The 20,806-nt window shown below is 40.8% G+C and overlaps 1 protein-coding gene across 4 annotated transcripts in view; it reads left to right on the plus strand.

Moving 5' to 3' along the window:
• PCDH11X (protocadherin 11 X-linked) overlaps nucleotides 1-20,806 on the plus strand; it is a 3,021,270-nt gene that overhangs the window by 2,353,369 nt on the left and 647,095 nt on the right. For all 4 annotated transcript variants that reach the window (XM_029606604.1, XM_029606602.1, XM_029606605.1 and 1 more), the window contains one exon: nucleotides 2,870-3,068. In XM_029606604.1, coding sequence (XP_029462464.1) covers nucleotides 2,870-3,068 — 199 coding nt within the window. The remainder of the gene's footprint in view (nucleotides 1-2,869; nucleotides 3,069-20,806) is intronic.

A 20,806-nucleotide genomic window follows, 5' to 3' on the forward strand; every position in this document is an offset into this window, starting at 1 on the left:
ATTGCTCCAGGGTAAGGCTGTTTAACAAAATGCAGCCCTTTCCTTACTGTCAAATCGCACCTCTATCAAAAAATGTAATGCCACTTCAGGGCCTCTCCATGAGCAAATATAATTCTTTTCATTGAACAAAATAAAAAACTTCATAGTACTACATGTGCCAAAAGAACGAATTCTGGATCACAATATACATCATTTCTTGTAACATTCTGTTTGGGATTTGCTACTGGTAATGCAATACTTTTCTTCCTTGCATTGCTCTATAGCAATCATATTTTTAACAACTGATAACACACAAATACCCTGATCAAAATATAAAAATACAATAATGAGGTCACTGATTTGATTTAGATTTGAGAAGCCGGTTAAGTTGGAGTCAAATTTGATCAATGAAACCTTAATCCTTATTAGATTCTTATTATCAGTGCAAGCTCCTATGTATGAGAGATAAACAAGTAAACAGTTAGACTGTTAGAATACTTTAGCCTTAGGCTTGGATCTGAAATCTCTCAAGAATAAAATTTCCAAAAGAACTTGCATTGTCAAGCCTTTATCATCTCCCCCCTCCGCCCCCACCGTGCTTTTGGCAATACTTTGGGGACAATTAAAAAAAAAAAAAATTGAATCTGCTAGGTAGCTAAGCAGGAACCCAGGTAAATAGGTGGGCTCTGCGCCGCATGGCCGGAGCCCACCCTTGATGGCAGCGTGCACGGGGACGAAGAATGGAGGGGAAAGGGGGGGGGGATGGGATGAACGGGGCAGGCAGGAAAACCCCCTGCCCGACACCATACCCGCTTCGTCAACGCACGAGAGGCAGGACAGGAAGCATCATCATAGCCCCGCCCTGGGGCTATGACGTCCAAAAGGTTGGGCGCCGGCGCCGCCTGCTGATGACGCATGCAGCTCTTTAAAGGACCACAGCACACACAAAGCCATCCTTTTTGGAGAATGAAAAACTTCCCTCCCCTCAGCGACCAAAAGCCTATGTGCTTTCACTGAAGGAAAAAAGAATATGGCCAAGGGTAGGGTTAGGGTAGAGAAGGCAAAGTACACATGAGGATTCATTTTAAAATCCCTGCATGTACTCCTCACAGGAATGTACGTGGGTATTTGTTTTTTATTTCATTAAGTTCGTTGTTGGTGGTAGTGTGTGTGTGGGGGGGGGGGATTTGTTCAATTCAGTTCATTTCTTTCCCTTTTCATTTTATGTTCCCATTTTAGAGCAAGTTAAACTGTTTTAATGCCTATTAAAACAGTTTAGTGTACATGAAATCCATTTAACATGAACTGAAATGGAAAAAAAAAAACATTTTACTTGCTTTCTTTCAATTCATTTTGAAAATAAGACAAAAGTGAATACTTTTGTACTCAAGTTTCTGTTTGCCCCAAGTTTTCAAAGAGGAGCTTTTCCTTGACGATGGGGGCTAAGGCTTTGCAAGCTCCCTAGGCAGTTTCACATTGGCCCCTTTATTAGCACGATGTCTCCAATTTTTGCTGTGGTATCTCTAAGTAGTAATATAAAAATGAGGAAAATACGGTTGGGTAAATTTAAAAGCCAAACACACGCCAAAATTGGGAAGTTCAGGAATAGGTTGGGCCAGCAAGCGCCAAGCCAGAGGCCAGGGGTGGGAAGATCTCTGGCTCTTTCACTGCAAGTTGGAAGAATATAGTGATGCGTTAACTCAGAGGGAGCTTTTGGACTGTCAAAGTGGTATTTCCCTTTTGCTTGTGAGGCAGGCGCAAAAGGTGAAATAAACATTTGGGGAGTTTAGGATAGGGCTGGGGCGGGGGGGATAGGTTAGGGGAAGGTCAGATTAGAGGGAAGGGAACAGGGGAAGCCCGGGGGCATCGGCGCGCGTAGGGTGCACAATTGTGCACCCCCCTTGTGAGTACTGACCCTGGATTTTATAACATGCACGCGTTCATGTATGAAAATCTACCCCAGAGGAAAGAAAAGAGGAGTCCAAAGTGTAAATACACTACTTTGAAAGCTGATGCAAATTGGACAGTTTATCTACTGGACTGGACATTTATTTATTTTAAAGAATCAGAGAAAGGTTTTTTTTTTGAACACCCGACACTGGTCCCTGCAGCACAGCATCGCCTAAAGAAGTATAGTGGCCCACAAGTGAAAGGGATTTTAATACACCACCTGTGTCTAGAAGGACATCCTTCCCCCTATAAAAAAGATTTCACTCTTTGGCTTCTGAGATTTGGGAAAGTGGCAAAAGTAGTAGCCCCAGATATAAATTATTTTATGGACCCTCAGGATACAGTAAAATCCACCAAAAAAGTGTTACAGAGTCCAGACTGATAATCATTATGCATCTTGATGCTTAAATGAATTTTAGCCAAAAGAGAATAAAAGAAGGTTCAATGCATGAACATATAATCTTATTTAGATAATAGATCTGCAACAATTTATTTTGCTAGTCTTCAGGGCTCTGGAAAAATCTGTACAACAAGAGTTAAAAATGCGTTACATCTTCTAACCTAGAAGTGGAGAAGAGGTTTGTAATGAGTAAAGCAAATGATTTTTAAAGACTTAAGTAGAGAAATAAATTCAACTTCAAATGGTGATTGGTGACTTTATAGAAGTCATTAAAGACTTGAGAAGGTTGACAGTATTAGTGAGAGGTACCTTTCATTTTGCATCAAGGGGTTGCAATTTACAAAAAAAACACAAACCAGAAAAAGCTCTGCTGTCAGGTGAACTTGATTTGGTCACAGAGCTGCCTGTTTATAAAAGCCTGAAATTGTGCACGACTGTAGGTAGTGTTAATGTGTCCTCTCTAGATAGCTGAAATGGTGCTTTCTCTAAATTGACTGCATTAAGCAATTACTCACATCATGGCATCTTTCTTCTTTGCAGCCTCAGCGCCGGGTCACATTTCATCTCCCAGATGGCTCCCAGGAAAGCTGCAGTGACAGTGGCCTGGGAGATCCTGAACCCAACACTGGTGCCAGCGCATCACATCCCCTGCCCCTAGGCTTCCCTCAAGAAGAATATTATGAGCAGACTTCACCCAACAGCCGGACAGAAGGAGATGGCAACTCGGATCCAGAATCCAGTAAGTGATTACTTAAGTTCCACAGACATGTTGCGTGCAATATTTAAAAAAGTAATGCATTCGTTTAAAAAAAGAGTTACAATAATATTTTTCTTGTGCACTGTGAATTTATAAACTGTTACAGTATGTGTTTGATAATATCTCATTCACGTGTTTATAGGGCAAACTCTTTATAAAGTGATAAGTAAAGCTCAATTTTCTGATGGGTGAGAAGGCCTATAGTTTGCTCATCTGTGAATCAGATAAAAATCTGGATCTCTAGAGGACAATGATCAGTTCGAAAAAAGAACTACATATTAATGATTAGAAATACATTTATATTTGACTATGTAGGATAATTAGTTTTATATTACTCATCAGGTAGTAAAGAGCAGCAACTGAAATGTAAATATATTAGAGCTCTTGATCACATATGTATATATTTGATCCTGGTATGTGGTTTAAAAATATATTGATTATATTAAATGTTTCTAAACATAACTACATTTTCATCTATTTTGCATATAGATCCATTAGTTAATAGAAACTGAAATACATTTAAAGCCTTGTTTATTAAACCTCTCTCCCATAGTCACAAAATGGGAGAAAACCTTAGGAAATAGGCCCCATTTGTTGATAAATATCACTTGGGGAAGGTTAGATCTTTTGAATACATTGACTGTTATACATTTTCTGCATCTTAACAGCTTAATTTACTAGCTAAAATAAACTGCAACAATTTTTAGACTTTTGGTTATTACAGTGGGGTTAAGGACTTGAAATTCATAAACCTCAAGCCAGTTTTCACTATTCATTATCAGTTGCTCTACCAAATACTTTTTGTGACCATGCCATGAGGAGAGACATACAATATTCACTAAACAACAACCAACCTCGTTCCCTTGTTATAAGAGATCTTTAACAACCGATCGTCAAGGGAACCCCCTGATGTGCGGTGATGTGCGGTCGCTATATCCGGGGCAACCACTCTGTGATTGTCCCACTCAATAGCTCCCGTATTTTATTCTTTAACTCAACTCATTTTTTTGCCTGGTTTTGCTAATTTTTAGTTTTGTGTGCTTTTTCTAACTCCCCGGCTGTTTGTCCGACCCTCCTGGGACGTTCCTCACTTCACTTAAATGGTACTTATCAGTTCCTTGGAGCGGTAACAATTGAGTTACAATACAAGGAACTGATAAGTACCGTTTAAATGAAGTGGGAACGTCCCAGGAGGGTCAGACAAACAGCCGGGGAATAAGAAAAAGCACACAAAAACTAAAAATTAAAAATTAACAAAAACAGGCAAAAAAAATGAATTGAATTAAAGAATTAAAGAATAAAATACGGGAGCTATTGAGTGGGACAATCACAGAGTGGTTGCCCCGGATAAAGTGACTGCGCAACAGGGGGCTCCCTTGATGATCGGTTGTTAAACATTTCACATACAAAGCAGGTCAGAGGCTTTTAGAGGAGCATCCTGTTATATTGTCTTACCTCATCTTTTTTTTTTTAATAGGAAGTTAGAAACAGAGAAATTATGCTCTCTTGTCAGCGTTCTGTTACAATGTGTATTGTCAGTCAGTAAGTAAGGCAAAAATCGTATGACCTGAAGTCATGGACATAGACATGCCTTTGAAACATTACATTATTATTATCTGGATGTGCTGATGCAATATAAATTCAGTCACAGATTATGGTATAGTAAAACTGTGAACTGAAATCATGTTAGAATTACAGTTTGGTGATACATTTTCCAGTTTCTAATCCTAATTTTCCAGTACAAACTAGGACTGGATTAGACCTTTTCTGCTCATTTCCTAGAGTCAGTCCTAAATGTTTTGCCAAGATTAAGAGAAAACAAAATAAAATGTATCAAGCCGCTCACTCTTGTAGATTTTCATCTTCATAAATGTCTCATTATGTTAAGACTGAGGAGATACTTAAAAGTCTTTGCAGTATTAATTAGTTCAATGGGTTAGTTGATAAGCCATAATACGTAACTATTTTCCCTCCATACATTTTTCTCTTTGCACAGTTAACTCATTGACCCTAGCTCTTCAGTGCATTTTAAATGCTGAGTTGTAGCCTAGATGTAAAAAAATATACTATATAGCCAGGATATCAAATGACCTGTAAACACAGCATCCCTAGATACATAACTAATATTTATAATATGAGCATATGAAATACGAACAAGATAAGATACCAGAGTTTAAAATATAAACAATATTATCCAACATATTAGGGGCAATATGAAAGAAACACTTTAGTCCAGCCAAATGTTGAATTGCTGACTTACTCACTAAAGGGCCGATACAGTAAACTACACGGGAGAGCGGGCGAGTGCCCGCTCTCCTGGCGCGCGCACAGACCAATCTCCTGTGCATGCAATTCAGTAAATTAATTTATTTAAATTAGGGCCCGTGGTAAAAAGAGGCGCTAGGGACACTAGCGCGTCCCTAGCGCCTCTTTTTTGATGGAAGCAGCAGCTGTCAGCGAGTTTGACAGCCGACGCTCAATTTTGCTGGTATCGGTTCTCAAACCCGCTGACAGCCACGGGTTTGGAAACCAGATGCCGGCAAAATTGAGCATCCGGTTTTCGAGCCGCGGGCCCATTTTAAATTTATTTATTTTTTATTTTTAACTTTTTTTAACTTTTGGGGCCTCCGACTTAATATCGCCATGATATTAAGTCAGAGGATGCACAGAAAAGCAGTTTTTACTGATTTTCTGTGCACTTCCCCGGCGCTGGCAGAAATTAACGCCTAACTTTGGGTAGGCGCTAATTTCTTAAAGTAAAATGTGCGGCTTGGCTGCACATTTTACTTACTGTATCGCGTGGGAATGACTAATAGGGCCATCAACATGCATTTGCATGTTGTGGGTGCTATTAGTCTCAGGGGGGTTGGACGCGCATTTTCGACGCGCTATTACCCCTTACTGAATAAGGGGTAAAGCTAGCGCGTCGAAAACGCGCATCCAAACGCGGGTTAACAGTGCGCTCCACACTGTACTGTATCGGCCTGAATGGGGGTTATTTTGTAAGCCTATAGCACGCAAAAAGGGACTTTTCGCATGTGAAAAGTCGCTTTTTGCGTGCAATAGGTTGCCAGGGGCGGAGCCGGGGTGGAGTTAGGGCGGGGAGGGGATGAGGCGAGGAGGCGGACAAGGCGGTAACTTTGCTGGCGGCGATAAGGTAAGACCCATTATCTCCACCAGTACCACGCCCAATAGCGCCACCTTTCACGGTGGCGCTATTGGGTGTGGAAGCTGGCAGCGATAACTCCGTGGTAGTGCGATTGCTGCCAGCATTCGTAGGCCTTCACCCCCCCCCCCCCTGCCCCCCATTACTGCTGGGATTCTCCTTTCTCTGCGAGAATGGAAAATCCCGGCCTAAGTTCCCACTCTCCAACTCCAACTCCCTACTTAACCTACACAATCCTCCCATCCCTGCTATCTCTGCAGCTGGCAATAAATTGGAATTGATTGTTCTGTGCTTCTCTAACCTATCCCCTCTCCACCCTCTCCCCCCATACCCCAGCAGTGTCCCCCTCAGCAACCCCACCTTTCACAGTCTGACCTGACCAACCCTCCCTGGCCCGAAGAAGCAGGTAAATGGAGTCAGCATCTCCACACTTCTCTAACCTGCTCCTAACACTGGTGTTTCTCCTTTCAGGTTGGTCAAGTTAGTCAGCTATTTAAAGCTCAAGATGCCTTGCAAATTTATGTGAAGCACTGCATAATCCAAAGACAGGTCTGTGAGCTATGAAAGAGGAAGACATACAGGAGGAGCAGCTCGAGGCTACCAGCTCCACTTTTCTGTTAGGCCAGTTTAGGTCACGAAAGGGGTGGGGAAGGAGGTTTTGTTGGGAGGTTAGAGAAGTGCCGGGTCACTTGCTCCAATTTTCTGATGGCTAGGGACTTGTTGGCTCAGCCCAGGCCACAGGTGTGTGATTGGGCATGGTGGGGAGGAATGCCTGAGGAGGTGTGGGGTGGCCATATCTATAATATGAGCTGGGTTTTGGAACTTACAAAATGTCTAAAATTGTTGTCTTATATTCAGGCCAATAGCACAGATATATTATTTTTATTATCACTCTGGGTCATAGATAGTTAATATTTATTGTTGATTATTACTAGACAGTCACACTACATATAAATAAGCAATGGTCAAATAGGTCTGACAATCTTGGCACTTGGTTACAATAAACTCCACTGATAGCAGCCAAACCCATTAAACTGGAAATATCCCATTGCCTTGCATTATCCAGATGTTTATTCTCCCATTGGGAACATTTCCTTTCAGATGTGATATCTGTGATAATTTGCAGTAACAGTTCCCATAGATAGCATGGCAAGTGTTACACAAATACCGTTATGTAGCAAAGGTATGAAATCATCTTACATTATCAAATAAGATTATAATTTTTAAATTTTGATTACTAAAGACATGCAAATAAAATGGAACAGAGCTTAGTTTTCAGCACAAAAGATTTCTGCAGTAGAAACAGAGTACCGTAGAAAAAATGTACTCATTTAAGGTCTTGCTTATATTTTATTTTTATTTTTTAACATGGGGTGATTAGTTTTATCAAGTGGCTACTTTAAAAATCATTCTATCCATTTTCATAGATATTACACCCTCCCAAAATAAAAAATTGACAGCAGATGTTTATTCAAAAGAACAGTATACCACCCTTTTTAATTTCCCTTAAAGTATTTATTGGCATTTGTCCTGTTTCAAATTGAACAAATCAGTGTATTTTCACATAAGCTCTCCAATATCACTTGATCTGATTGTGTGGGTAAAGAGAATAACTGCCTCAAAATACAAATGTCTTTCCTATTTAAAAATGGTAAATAATAAATGCCATTAACACAATAAGCTGACCATTTTAATGTGCTTCTGGCAACTATTACCCTTGGTTTTAGCTCATATATAAACTGTAATACATAGCTTCCATGGAAACCACACAATGGATTCAGCATACAGGTTATGCACCCAGCTTAAAATCAGATTGTCTGGAGTGCTTGTTTTAACTTAATGCGTATGCTTTGTGAAAGGATATTGTCTGCCTTGAAAAAAATCAAGACTTGCTACATGTGCCATATCTCATTATTTAACAAAGGCAGCCATTCTTCCTCTAGCATACTCACTCTTTTATAATATCACAAATCAACATAACTGCACAAGAAAACAATACAGATATGTAATAGGGATATTAAGGGCCTCAACTTTCTTAATATTGACAAATATAAGACAATGCCTGAGCCAACCAAACAATATAAAAGACACTTGACCCCTGGACAGCCCTTTCTCCACATGCCAAGAAAGATGGACTGTGCTTCAGGCCAAGCTAGCATTCATGTGTTTTCCAAGATGGGTGACCCTGCTCAGGTGATTGCACCCAGTCACACCATCATCTGGGTGACAATGCCTCAGTTGTTCCAGCTGCTCACGAGTATCTTCCAGTGTTGTTCATTGTCATCCAAGAAGAGCAGAGCCATACTGCCCTGAACAAAAAATCTCAGATATCCTGTCACAGACACAGAACAAAGACATATCTGTGCTCTCCGCTCCAATAAAATGGGAACCTAAATTGCCATTATTCAGTCGAAGGCCTCTTAGAAGTTGTTAAATAGGCTTAGTCTTATATCTGACAATGGATATCATTAGAATGAATCATTGCAAGCTATAAACACCCATCAAAGCAGATATGCTGATTTCCCTGAGATTGCAGCAAAAACATTTTTTTTTCAATTTGTTTTTTAATATAGCTTTGTCATTTACATGAATTTAAAGCAAAAGAAAAAATGATATGTTCAGGTAAAGTCAACATTACATTTACCAAAAATAAGGAAATACTCATTACAAGTCCATATAAAGTGAGGTTAGAAGAATCGAGGTGGAACAAACTGCTATACTGCAGTGAGTGTAGCTGGGTTCAAAAAAGGTTTGGATAAGTTCTTGGAGGAGAAGTCCATCAGCGGCTATTAATCAAGTTGAATTAGGGAATAGCCACTGCTATTAATTGCATCAGTAGCATGGGATCTTCTTACTGTTTGGGTAATTGCCAGATTCTTGTAGCCTGGTTTGGCCTCTGTTGGAAACAGGATGCTGGGCTTGGTGGACCCTTTGTCTGACCCAGCATGGCAAGTTCTTATGTTTTTACTAAGTAACATCCTCCAAATATAACTCAGATATTGGAGATCTATTCGACCTTGCCAATATGAACTGCTTGAGATACATAAGATCGAAAAAAACAAATGTTTTCCCTTGATACACAATTACACAATTACAAGGATATTTCCAATAAAAGGAAGCTCCTAAATTGATCATTCTGTGCTTTATTTGAATAAAAGCTTTCCTATGAAGCTGAGTGGGGTGAGAAACATGTGGAAACATTTGTAAATACTGGCTGCAGAACAGCTTCTGATTATATATAAAGCACTGTTTGAAGGCTAACTCTTTATCAGCAGCGAGAATAAAGGAAATAGTTAATAGGGATGGGCATTCAGGAGAAATGAAATAGGAAATGAGACAAAATTTCCTAATTTGTTTCAGATCATTTTCAAAATGGAACAAAGTTGCAGACTTTTGTTTTATCTTAAAAACTTATATATATATATTTTTAAAGTCACCTGTTGAGCCTAGGCCTGAAGCCAGGGCTTCACTAGAGAGTAGGCCGAGACCCAAAGCAGGGGTCCCGGCCTATTCCAGATCGCAACTCTGGTGCCTCGGCATAGGCCAAGGCCTGAAGCCTGGATCTTACCTAGGTAGAGGCCACGGCCTATGCCCAAGTGCAACACCGAGGTCTTGACCTAGTCCCAGGAAATATCCTGATGATACCTCTGTACACCCACCAAATCTGACATCACATCCTGGACTGATCCCAATAATGGAGCCTCAACCCAGATCCAGACCTAATACCAAGGCTGAGTCCCGATGCGTAGGCCTCAGCCTAGCCAGGGTCTGATACCAGGCTGAATGCCATGCCCAGCCTGGAGGCTGGGTCCCAATGTTAGGTCCTTGTCCTGGACCCTGCCTTTTAGCCAGGCCATGGGTCCCAGGGGCCTCTGTAAGGACCCAGGCCTGACATTGCAGCCTGGCCCAAAGGCTGGATCCTAAACTCCTGGGATTCAACTTAGGTTAGGGCCCAGACCCAGGACCGATGCTGTGAGCCTGCCCAGATACCAGTACCCAACACCAGGGCCTCAGCCCAGTGTCAGGCCCAGGCCAGGAATCCAGGATCTGAAGCTCCTCTTCATCGTCTTCTTACTTTAGCTCTTCTTCACCAACTGATGCTGTCCACTGGGCTCATTGCACTGGAGTTAATTTCAGTGCAATGACCCCAGCAAAGGGCACCATTTTGATGTACAGAAATTGAATTAGCTGCCATACATTCAAATAGTGCCCTCCAGTGGAGAGAATACACCAAAATTAACTTCAGCACAAAAACCTTAGTGGATGGCTTCAATTGACAAAGAAGAGATTAATAAAGAATACACGGAAAAGGAGCTCTGAGGCCTGGATCTGGTCTGGGCCTGATCTTAGGCCAAAGCCTAGGCATCAAGACTCTGCCTCTGGGCCAGGCCTCAGCCTTCAGGGTGGGTCATGGCGTCAAGCCTGGGTCTTTGAGTAGGGACATGGTATCAGGCCTGGGCCCTGGCCGTCCGAGGCCCAGGCATTGGGATTCGGCTTCCACGCTGGTCCCTGGCATGGTTCCTGTCAAGATCTGGCCTCCAGGCTGGGCTACAGTGTGAGTCTTGGATCCAGGCCCTGGCCTAATCCCAGGTGTCGAGACCCAGTTTTCGTATCGGGTCGCAGGTCTTCAACGAAGACTAGGCATCAGTTCCAGGTGTCCAAGCCTAGGTCTTGCGTAGGGCATAGGCTGAGGTTGCAGCAATCTACTGTGGCCTAGGTATATAGAAGACTGAGTCTTTAGGACCAGCTGGCCTTGATGCCTAGGCTGAGGCCGAAGCCTTGGCCTTGCATAGGCTTAGGTTGAGGTAGGTTCCCACAACCTCAGCCTAGGCCACATACAAGGCCCCAAGGCCTTGTCTGCATATCCCCTGCAGTCCGTGTAAGTGAGGGCCAGGGAGGATCCTAGGCTTAGCATTTTTCTAGGTGGAAGGTATGGTTGAGGGCAAGAGAGGTCCTGCGAGGCCCCATTTCTTTTTCTTTTAAACTAAATAAATGACATAAACATTGCAGAAAATGAAATTTGTGAAAAAAAAGTCCTCCAAAAATGAAACAAAAAGAAAACAAAATGTTCCCCCCTTCCCACCCCTGATAATTAAGGTTGCTCCAATTGCTCCAATTTGAGACATCTGCACTTTCAAAGAAGGCTAAGAAATCTAAACCACCCTCTTCATTATTAACCATTTGCTTAACTTCAGGAAGAAAATAGCACTGAGACAAAGGAAGCTCATTGTCTCAAGCAATTTGAAGAACTTCATAAGCATATTTGCTAAAAAGTTCAGCTGCTGCCAATAAACTAGTTTTGGGGAAATTCAACAAATGTAAGTTTTTTGCTCTAACTACATTTTCCAAAGACTCACCTTTAATGTGAAGAACTATTGACTCCAAATGAACCCTGAAGTGCAGGGGACTGATCCCTGAGAGATGCAACATTAACCTCAACATTACCCAACCTTTCTCCCAAATCAGTCATTTTGGATACTGGCCCTTTAGAAAACTCACAAGCTGAGATTCAGTCTGCTGAGATATAGTACACCTGGTACATGTAACTACTAACTACCCGCCATATGTCCCTCGGGCAAAGGAAGAGGTACCGCAACCGGTAGAGAAACAGTTCCAACCTTGGAAACTGCTGACATAGATGAAACTGCAGGCTGTAAATCTTGATCCCCCATCTACTAGAATTGTTCCTACCAGCCCAGGGAAATCGGAGGCGGAGTACACTGGCCAGGGATCATTGAAACTCTTGAGCCTTCTCCACTCAAATTCCCTGAGACTACTGGTGAAAGATGTTGAACATGAGCATCTATAGGGCTGCGAGGAGGTTTTGCAGTCAAAGATGTAAATACTGCTTTCCCTTTTCTTTCCCTACTCATATAAGCAAATGGAGGAAAAAATGCACAGAGGGGTATTCCTCTTGGATGCACACTCGTGGCTGTGTGCCTTTGCACCCTCACTGATATAGGGGATTGGTCACCTTGAGATGACGTTATGTTAGGTGCCAAGAGGGAAACCTGGGGGCTCCACCACACCAGCTCACCACTGCAGGCTTCACGCCCTCTCCTCCAACTACTGCCACTGCACTCTCATTGATATAAGGTGTTGGTCGGCTTGAGATGACATCAGGTTAGGTGCCAAGAGGGAAAACAGGGACTCCACTGCACTGGCTCACCATCACAGGCTTCACTCCCTCTCCTCAGCCAACACCAATTTAATAATCTACAGTCTTGTGGCTATGCTTCCACAAGTAATGCAATCTTTATTTTGACCTGTAAATTATATTGTCTCCTCTGACCTCCCCTTATTGCAGTAGTAAAATTGATGCACTATGAAACACAATGGGCATACAATGGGCCGCTGAAGGGAGGGCAATTTTTTTGCCATAGGAATTTAGCCAGATAAATGTTTAATTACCTGAGCAAATTATTTTGAAAATTATCCTCCTTGAGTTGATGAAAAGTATATTGTCAACAAATAAGAAGCCAGTATTCATTGTAGTTTATTTCCTAGATCAGATATTAGTGTAAAGAAGAAGTATGCCAAATTATGCATTTACAGTGCAATGTTGCATCGTTTTCTTGTAGTTCACATGTTAGCTGATTGTGTTATATCAATATATTGCTCACAAGTGAACTTAGAAGTAATGGAGTATTATTTGAAGGGTCTCTAATTATATAGTAAGAGAAAATCAGTGTGCATACTAAATTGGTAATAAATTTTGACTTTCATTGCAAACTAAAGTGCAGACTAGCCTGGGATAATGCTTATATCAAAGTCATGAACAATAACTTGCTAGTAAGCCATCATAACTTATTATTTTATCCCCATATATAATAGTCTAGCAATATTTACAACTGGATAAATGTATATACCATTTTTAAGAGCGGGATATAGGGTTAATTTCCAAAATGATGTACATGTATAAATCTTAGCTTTATGCATGTAAATAGCCTTTAGAAAATTAGCTAGTGGTTGTGTGTGTAAATGTACATGCAAAAGTTATTTTTCCAGTACTTTTAGGGGTGCTACAAAGAATCATTGTGAGGTCAGAGTTGGGGTGGGAACAGAATATACGCACATACTTTTGATTTTTGAAAAGTATGTACGCAAATGTCAATGCACAGAGTTAAATCTACTCCTCAGCAGGTGTAGCTTTGTGTATCTTGATGCCAGTTATGTGCACAACCACAAATTTTCAAATCAAATTTATGTGTATAAATCTGCTTTGAAAATTCTGGCTAACATCTGCGGGTAAAAGCTAGCCACAGACTATACGTAGGATGTTTGAAAATTACTCTCATAAGGGATAAACATGAATAGTTTGCATTACTGCAAGTACTCACGCACTTTTGGCATGCACATACCTTGCAATTCATTTTCAGATAGAAACTAAAAGGGATGTGCATCTGTACAACAGGAATAAGGAATCTGAACCCAAAAAGCCCTTTTTCGATTTGGTTCTTTTCAAACAAAATGAATCCCTGGTGGTGCTGGAAACATCAAAGTTTATGGGTTATTCATTTACAAAAAGATAGCTCACGGTATTTAAAATAAAAAAAGGCATACTAATTGCAAATAGTGTGCATTATTGAGAAAAGGTATGCATTTTCTCAAACTGAAAAAAAGACAAAAAAAGAAAAATTTCCATCCCAATGAAATGAAATCTTTCCAGAAATCTCCTCCCCAATGAAGTAAAATAAAGCATAGCAAAGGTTTGGGGCCTGCATATCCCTAGAAACTAACTGGGCAGATTTCTTTTGAAAACTGCCTACATGGTACATGTATACAATGAATCTACATACATTTGCATTTTCTCTTTTAGCATGTAGAAGATCAGAGATAAAAAAAAAAAGCACATATAATTGAAAATCTAAATATACAAATGTTGCTTACTTTGCTGACCTCCCCACACCCCCTGGAACACCTGTACATAGTCAGGCTAAAAATAGGGACATTGAGGAAGCCCAGGTATACTATTAGCCATTCTGAGGGGAGTAGTTTCAACCATAACCATCTATGGGCCTCATTTTCCAAGCACTTTACCGCGTGCGATAAATTCGCAAATCGCGTTAACAGCTGTTAATGCGATTTGCGAATGCAAATTAGTCATTTGGTATTCAGGGGGCGGAGCATATGTAAAGCGGGAACCTGTGTAGCGAAACAGCCGCAGTGTTAGCACGGCTGCTATCGCGCCTAATAACTACAACTCCAACCTCGCGTTATGGACCTGAAAAGGATTACCGCCATCCACGATAGGTCCGGACAGCCTGTTTCAGGCTGAGAGAGAGAGAGAGAGAGAGAGAGAGAGAGAGAGAGAGAGAGAGAGAGAGAGAGAGAGAGAGAGAGAGAGAGAGAGAGAGAACCTTACTATAGTGCCTATGCCCTACATAGGTATTTTAACCCCTATGGGAGGGCCACCTACTAACTCGGGGTGGGGATTAGGTATGAGCGTCGGGGGTTGGGGGCCACTTTCGCATTCCACATGAGACCTACGGACTGAACAGTGGTCTCTAGTGCAGATTTGCTGGCCGTCGGAGTGAGGACGCTCACTCCAAGCGGAGATTTGGCCAACATTCTCTCCACCTAGCATGTTGTTGCCCAGGTAGAGTGTCCATCAAGCTAGGTAGAGAGAACGTTGCCCAAACCACTTCTTGGAGTGAGCGTCCTCACTCCGACAGCCAGCAAATCTGCACTAGAGACCTCTGTTCTGTCCGTAGGTCTCATGTGGAATGTGAAAGTGGCCCCCAACCCCCGACGCTCATACCTAATCCCCACCCCGAGTTAGTAGGTGGCCCTCCCATAGGGGTTAAAATACCTATGTAGGGCATAGGCACTATAGTAAGTCTCTCTCTCTCTCTCTCTCTCTCTCTCTCTCTCTCTCTCTCTCTCTCTCTCTCTCTCTCTCTCTCTCTCTCTCTCTCTCTCTCTCTCTCTCTATTGTACACCGCGATAAAAGAAACCGGCAAATATCATGCACTGCGATAACAGACTGAAAGAATCATCGTGCACTGGGAAAACATCGCGTGCGGTGCTAATGTTTTCGTGAATGGCGAAAACATCGCCGCACGTGATTTTTCCCCACTGCACGAAAGAAGCCTCATTTGCTTTGGTAACGCCCCCTAATGCATTACCAATGCGATATTGGAAAATAAGGCCCTAAGAAATTGCCATACTGGGTCAGACCAAGGGTCCACAAAGCCCAGTATCCTGTTTCCAACAGTGGCCAATCCAGGCTACAAGTACCTGGCAAGTACCCAGAAACTAAGTATATCCCATGCTACTGAGGCTAGTAATAGCAGTGGCTATTTTTTAAGTCAACTTGATTAATAGCAGGTAATGGACTTCTCCACCAAAACTTATCCAAATCTTTTTTAAACCCAGCTATACTAACTGCACTAACCACATCCCCTGACAACAAATTCCAGAGTTTAATTGTGCATTGAATGAAAAATATTTTTTCTGATTAGTTTTAAATGTGCTAAATGCTAACTTTATGTAGGGATCTTCATTGTCAGTGTTTTAAATTTTAATCAGGAATTTATCAGTGTTTATTATAATTTAAAAAATGGAAGAAAAATCAGTGGAAAAAATGTCATTTTTTTCCACTGATTTTCTTCTAATTTTGTTCATTATAATATATACTTAGAATTTCCCAGGAAAAATAAAAAATGAAAATGTAGGTCCTTATACATGATAAATACAAACATATTTTTGACCTAGATATAATGGACACAAATTCTGCCAATAACAGATGTTTTGTGACATTTTATCAATTACAGTATAGTAGTATCCGTCAGGGCAATGTGATTTGGTACAAGTGAAAAACTGAGATATTGAGCTAGAGAAATTGCATTTCCAAACAACTGAGGCCATGTTTGCTCCATCTTAATGCTGAACAATGCCCCAGACAGCTGTGTAAACTTTCTTTAGTTAAAAAATACTATACAAGACAAATATTTTATGTTTTCATTGGAGCAAGCACAATAGTCAGTGCTTCCTCTATTAAGCAGTTTCAAGAAATAGCCTGAAGATTAATGTTTTCCCATTTACGTTCTATGGTAAAGACCCTTAAAAAGCAAACAAGTTTTCTGACTGGAAAAATAATGTGAAGCATGAAGAGTAAAGAAATTGGTTGGCTTGGAAGCATTTTGTGTAATATTAAGTTGAATAGAGGTTCATTTACTTTCAATTTACCACCTGTTCATATATTCTGTAGCAAATATGTGGCAGCCACACATGCTCAATATTTGCAGGAATTGTGCTATCAAGTATGATTTGAAAGTCTGTCATGGAATATCATGAGAGGGTTAATGGTGGATTAATGCAACCCCAGGTTCTTGTTCCAGTGGGACATTTCAATCCTACTGCTTCCATGCAGAAGAGATATACATATTAATCATGACTGGTGACTCAGGCTAAATCTCACCGAGTGTTCCAACAGACCAAGAAACCATTATCTGTGGCATGCAGAACTACTTTTCAGAGCTGATGGCACATTGCAGAAACACTAATGAGTCAGATACACTGTATCAAGTATGTTGCTTATAAGCCATCTGTTGTAAAGATGCATCCAAAGAAAAGGAATGTAGAAGCCCTTGATAACTTGGAAGGAATCTGTTCCATGATACACATGGGCACAGATGATAAGTAGTGTGACACATCCATTCACAATAATACATAGGTTCATGCATGCAAGTCTTTGCCTGCCACATCTCTAACTAAACAAAGCATAACACTTATTAACAGTTATAGTTAAAGAAAAATCTTAAAATGGTTACATTAGAAAAACAATAATAGTATTGCAAACCTATCTAATGTTTAATTTCCACAATGTTTATTTCTTTGGTATTTAAGGCTCGATTTTCAAAGAGCTTTATGTGCATGAATCTTGTTCTATGTATGCAAATTGATCTTTCAGTGTCAACCTGGCTGCTGAGCGGGTAAAAGTATGCACCAAACCTGATTTTGTGTATACATTTACCTCCACTTGCAAGAGGTGCTCTCAAGAGGGGAGGCAGGGTTGGGGGTGAAGAAAAGATTTTCACACATACTTTAAATTTTCAAACATATGCTTGCAAATTTACATGCAAAAGTTTACACATGCTCTGAGCAGGTTGTAACTTCCTTCATGTATGTACGTGCAACATACCGGGACAGTCCACCGAGTTTCAAAGTGTGTCAATCATCTTTGAAAATCTAGTCTAAAGTCTACAGCCTCAAAATACCCACAGACTTTAACCCTGTAGGAGCAGTTTGAAAATCACCCTCTTAATAATGTTTAAATTCAGGGATCTGTGTGTGTGGGCGTGTGAGGTCTGAGAAGTGTGCTGGACAACAAAACCATTTTTGTACTATCTGATGATAAACCTGGAATCTGGCTCAGAATTTGCTGTAGTGCAGAATGCCTTGAAGTTAAATATTAAGCAGAAATGTAAAATTATGCTTGGGTAAGACAGCTGGGCGCAGGTTCGTTTTTTTTTTTTTATAAGCACCTTCTTTCTCTGATCTAATTTGACTAGCAACAAAATCCTGACCGAATTTTCAAAAGCAATTAACTAAGGTCTGCAGCTGAAAGTAACGGAATCAATAGTGAAGTAAACAGAAACATTTTCTTGCCATGCTGACATGTCTGAATGTGTGCTATAGTAGTTTTCCCAGTAAAAACTGGTTTAAATGAATGTATGCTTATGTTATTCCATTAACCATCATTTTTAAAATAGGACACATGTGGTGGATTTGTACATTTAGCTGGTAACTTTTAAAATGCTACATGGGTGCAAATGTGCGCCAGTCCCTTGGCCCGCACCCAGGCATGTGGCTATCTTATAACGTGCATGCATAACGTGCACTGCATTTTAAGTGGGCGTGCACCTGTGCGGGCAAATCCCACTTCTACCACATAAATGGGGGAATTTTAAAAGGAAAGTATGTCAACACATTTGCTAGTTTTACTAGTTTGTTCCCAATTCACAGATAGGTCCTCCCAACCCCTTGGTTTGATAGCCTGTCCACCCCTCAGTTAACCCAGACCCTATAAATGCTTCCAAAATGGCTCATTCTTTTTATTTTTTGACTAACGTGCCATTCATAGCAGAAGTAAAGTTGCATGACAGGGGGCCTTGGCATGCGGCAAATTGCATATTTACACACAAATTTCTGGTTCTGCCCATAACGCACCCCTGCCCCACCCAGATCATGCCCACTCCCCTGCCCTTGTTTGAGAAGTTCCAAGATGTGCAAGCAGCAACATTAATGCACTTATCTGGGCAGCTGTTAAAATCCACTTGGCATATGCAAGCTCAACAAATTTTTGTATCCCCTAATTAATGTGCCCATCGGACTTTTATAATTCACCTTATGGGGCCTGATTTTCAAAAGCAATCACACAAGTAAATGCACTTTACTGATTTTAAGTGGCTTTTTGAAAATTGCTACAAAATATGTATTTATTTATTTATTTATGCAATTTTTATATACCGTTACACAGAACACAAGATTCTATCTTTATGGTTTACATAGTAAAAATCATTATACAACAATTAGAAACAGAATAACTACAATAAAATTCAATAAAAAATAAAAAATAAATAACTAAAATCTACTCATTAAAAATAAAATAAATATAGTTAAGAAAATAGAAATAAGAATCCCTCTGTCAGTCTTTTGTTTCTCAATTACCCTCTTTGGCATTGATTCCATATGCTTGCTGAAAGCACCATGTTTTTAGGTCTTTCTTGAATTTCTTCAAGTTATCCTGCACTCTAAGAATTGTCCATAGGATTTACTTGCATAAGTGCACTATATACACGTAAATAGCTTTTGAAAATTGCTGCAATAGTATGTTACATTTACGCTCATAACTCCTTTGAAAATGTACCTATAATTGTGGACAGTTCCACAAACTTTTCAGTCATTTGTTTGTTCAAGTTTTCTATTTTAAGCAGGCCAAAATAAGCAGGCAACAAATGTTTGGTATGGATTGGAGAAGCAGCATTCTGAGACATTTCCATAGATTGGGATCATCACAACATACTTAATAACCAGATGCACCCAAAAGTCTACCAATCAGTGAAAATGAATTTTTCGCATGATGAGCTTCTAAACCCAACTATTAAAATTCCTTATGAATTTGTTGAATCTTTGAGAAAATCTCATGTATCAAGCTCAACATCCATCCTCAAATTGTGTGCACATATCTACTACTGCATTATTCTGCCATAACTTCATTTTTAAACCTATATATTTCCAAAATGTATATGAAAAAATTAGCACATTGTAAATAGAAGGCAGGGCCATAATTTGTTTACACATTTGGAAATGGAATCTTTATGTGAACATTTTGGGCTACACCTATATCTCTGGAATGAAGGCGTAAGTTAGTGGTTGGAGAAGCAGGTTTAGAACCAGCAAATATCATTGATACTCTCTTTATGACCTTTGTGAGTCACTTTATCCTCCATTGTCTACGTATAAATTTAGTAGGGATGTGCATTCATTTGCGAAGAAATAGGAAATATAGATGATATTTCCTATTTCATCGCATTTCGGGGGTCAACGAAACAATAGGAAAATACATGAAATTTTGTGTGGTTTTCTTATCATTTTTGGGAGTGAGAAAGGGCACATAAAAAAAAAAAACCCAAACCCACCTCAACTCTTCAAATTTAATTAATTGCAACCCCCACCCTCCCAACCCCCCAAGACTTGCCTGACGACCCCCCCCCCAAGACTTACCAAAAGTCCCTGGTGGTCCAGCGGGGTCCCGGGAGCAATCTCCCCCTTTTGGGCCATCGGCTGCAGTAATTAAAATGGAGCCGATGGCCCTTTGCCCTTACCATGTGATGGGCTATCGGTGCCATTGGTCGGCGCCTGTCACATGGTAGGAGCAATGGATGGCCTGCACCGTTTTTTAAGATGGCGCTGGCCATCCATTACTCCTACCATGTGACAGAGGCTGGCCAATGGCACCGATAGCCCCTGACACATGATAAGGGCAAAGGGCCATCGGCGCCATTTTAATTAGTGGTAGCTGACGGCCCGAGAGCAGGAGTTCGCTCCTGGGACCCCTGCTGGACCATCAGGGACTTTCGGTACATTTTGGGGGGGTCAGGAGGGTGGGGGGTTGTAATTAATTAAATCTGAAGGGTTGGGGTGTTTTGTTTTTCGGTTCGGGACAGCTGAAAAAAAATCGGCCTGAACCACGGGAAAAAAAAATTTCCCTCAGCAGGCCAATAACGAAGGCCGAACCAAAAGGTTTGGCAAAATCACATCTCTAAAATTTAGGGCCTCATTTTCTATGGCATTTTCCCTATTCTGTGTCTGAGGGGGAAAAAAATCTTACAGGTTGATTTTAAAAGCATTGCTTGTGCAAAAATGGCCCCATACATGCATATGTGGGCTGCGCGTGAGCAATGCCAATTTTAAGAAGCCGAGAAGTATGCGAGTACAAACCTGTGCGTGCATCAAGAATAAGGAGGCAGAAAAGGGGCAGTGCATGTTGTTCCAGGTTGGGCTCAAGACTTAAAGCACGTAACCCTCAAATTTTACAAAGCTGAAC

This window comes from Rhinatrema bivittatum, chromosome 6 (genome assembly GCF_901001135.1).
Source record: "Rhinatrema bivittatum chromosome 6, aRhiBiv1.1, whole genome shotgun sequence".
Taxonomy (NCBI): Eukaryota; Metazoa; Chordata; class Amphibia; order Gymnophiona; family Rhinatrematidae; genus Rhinatrema; species Rhinatrema bivittatum.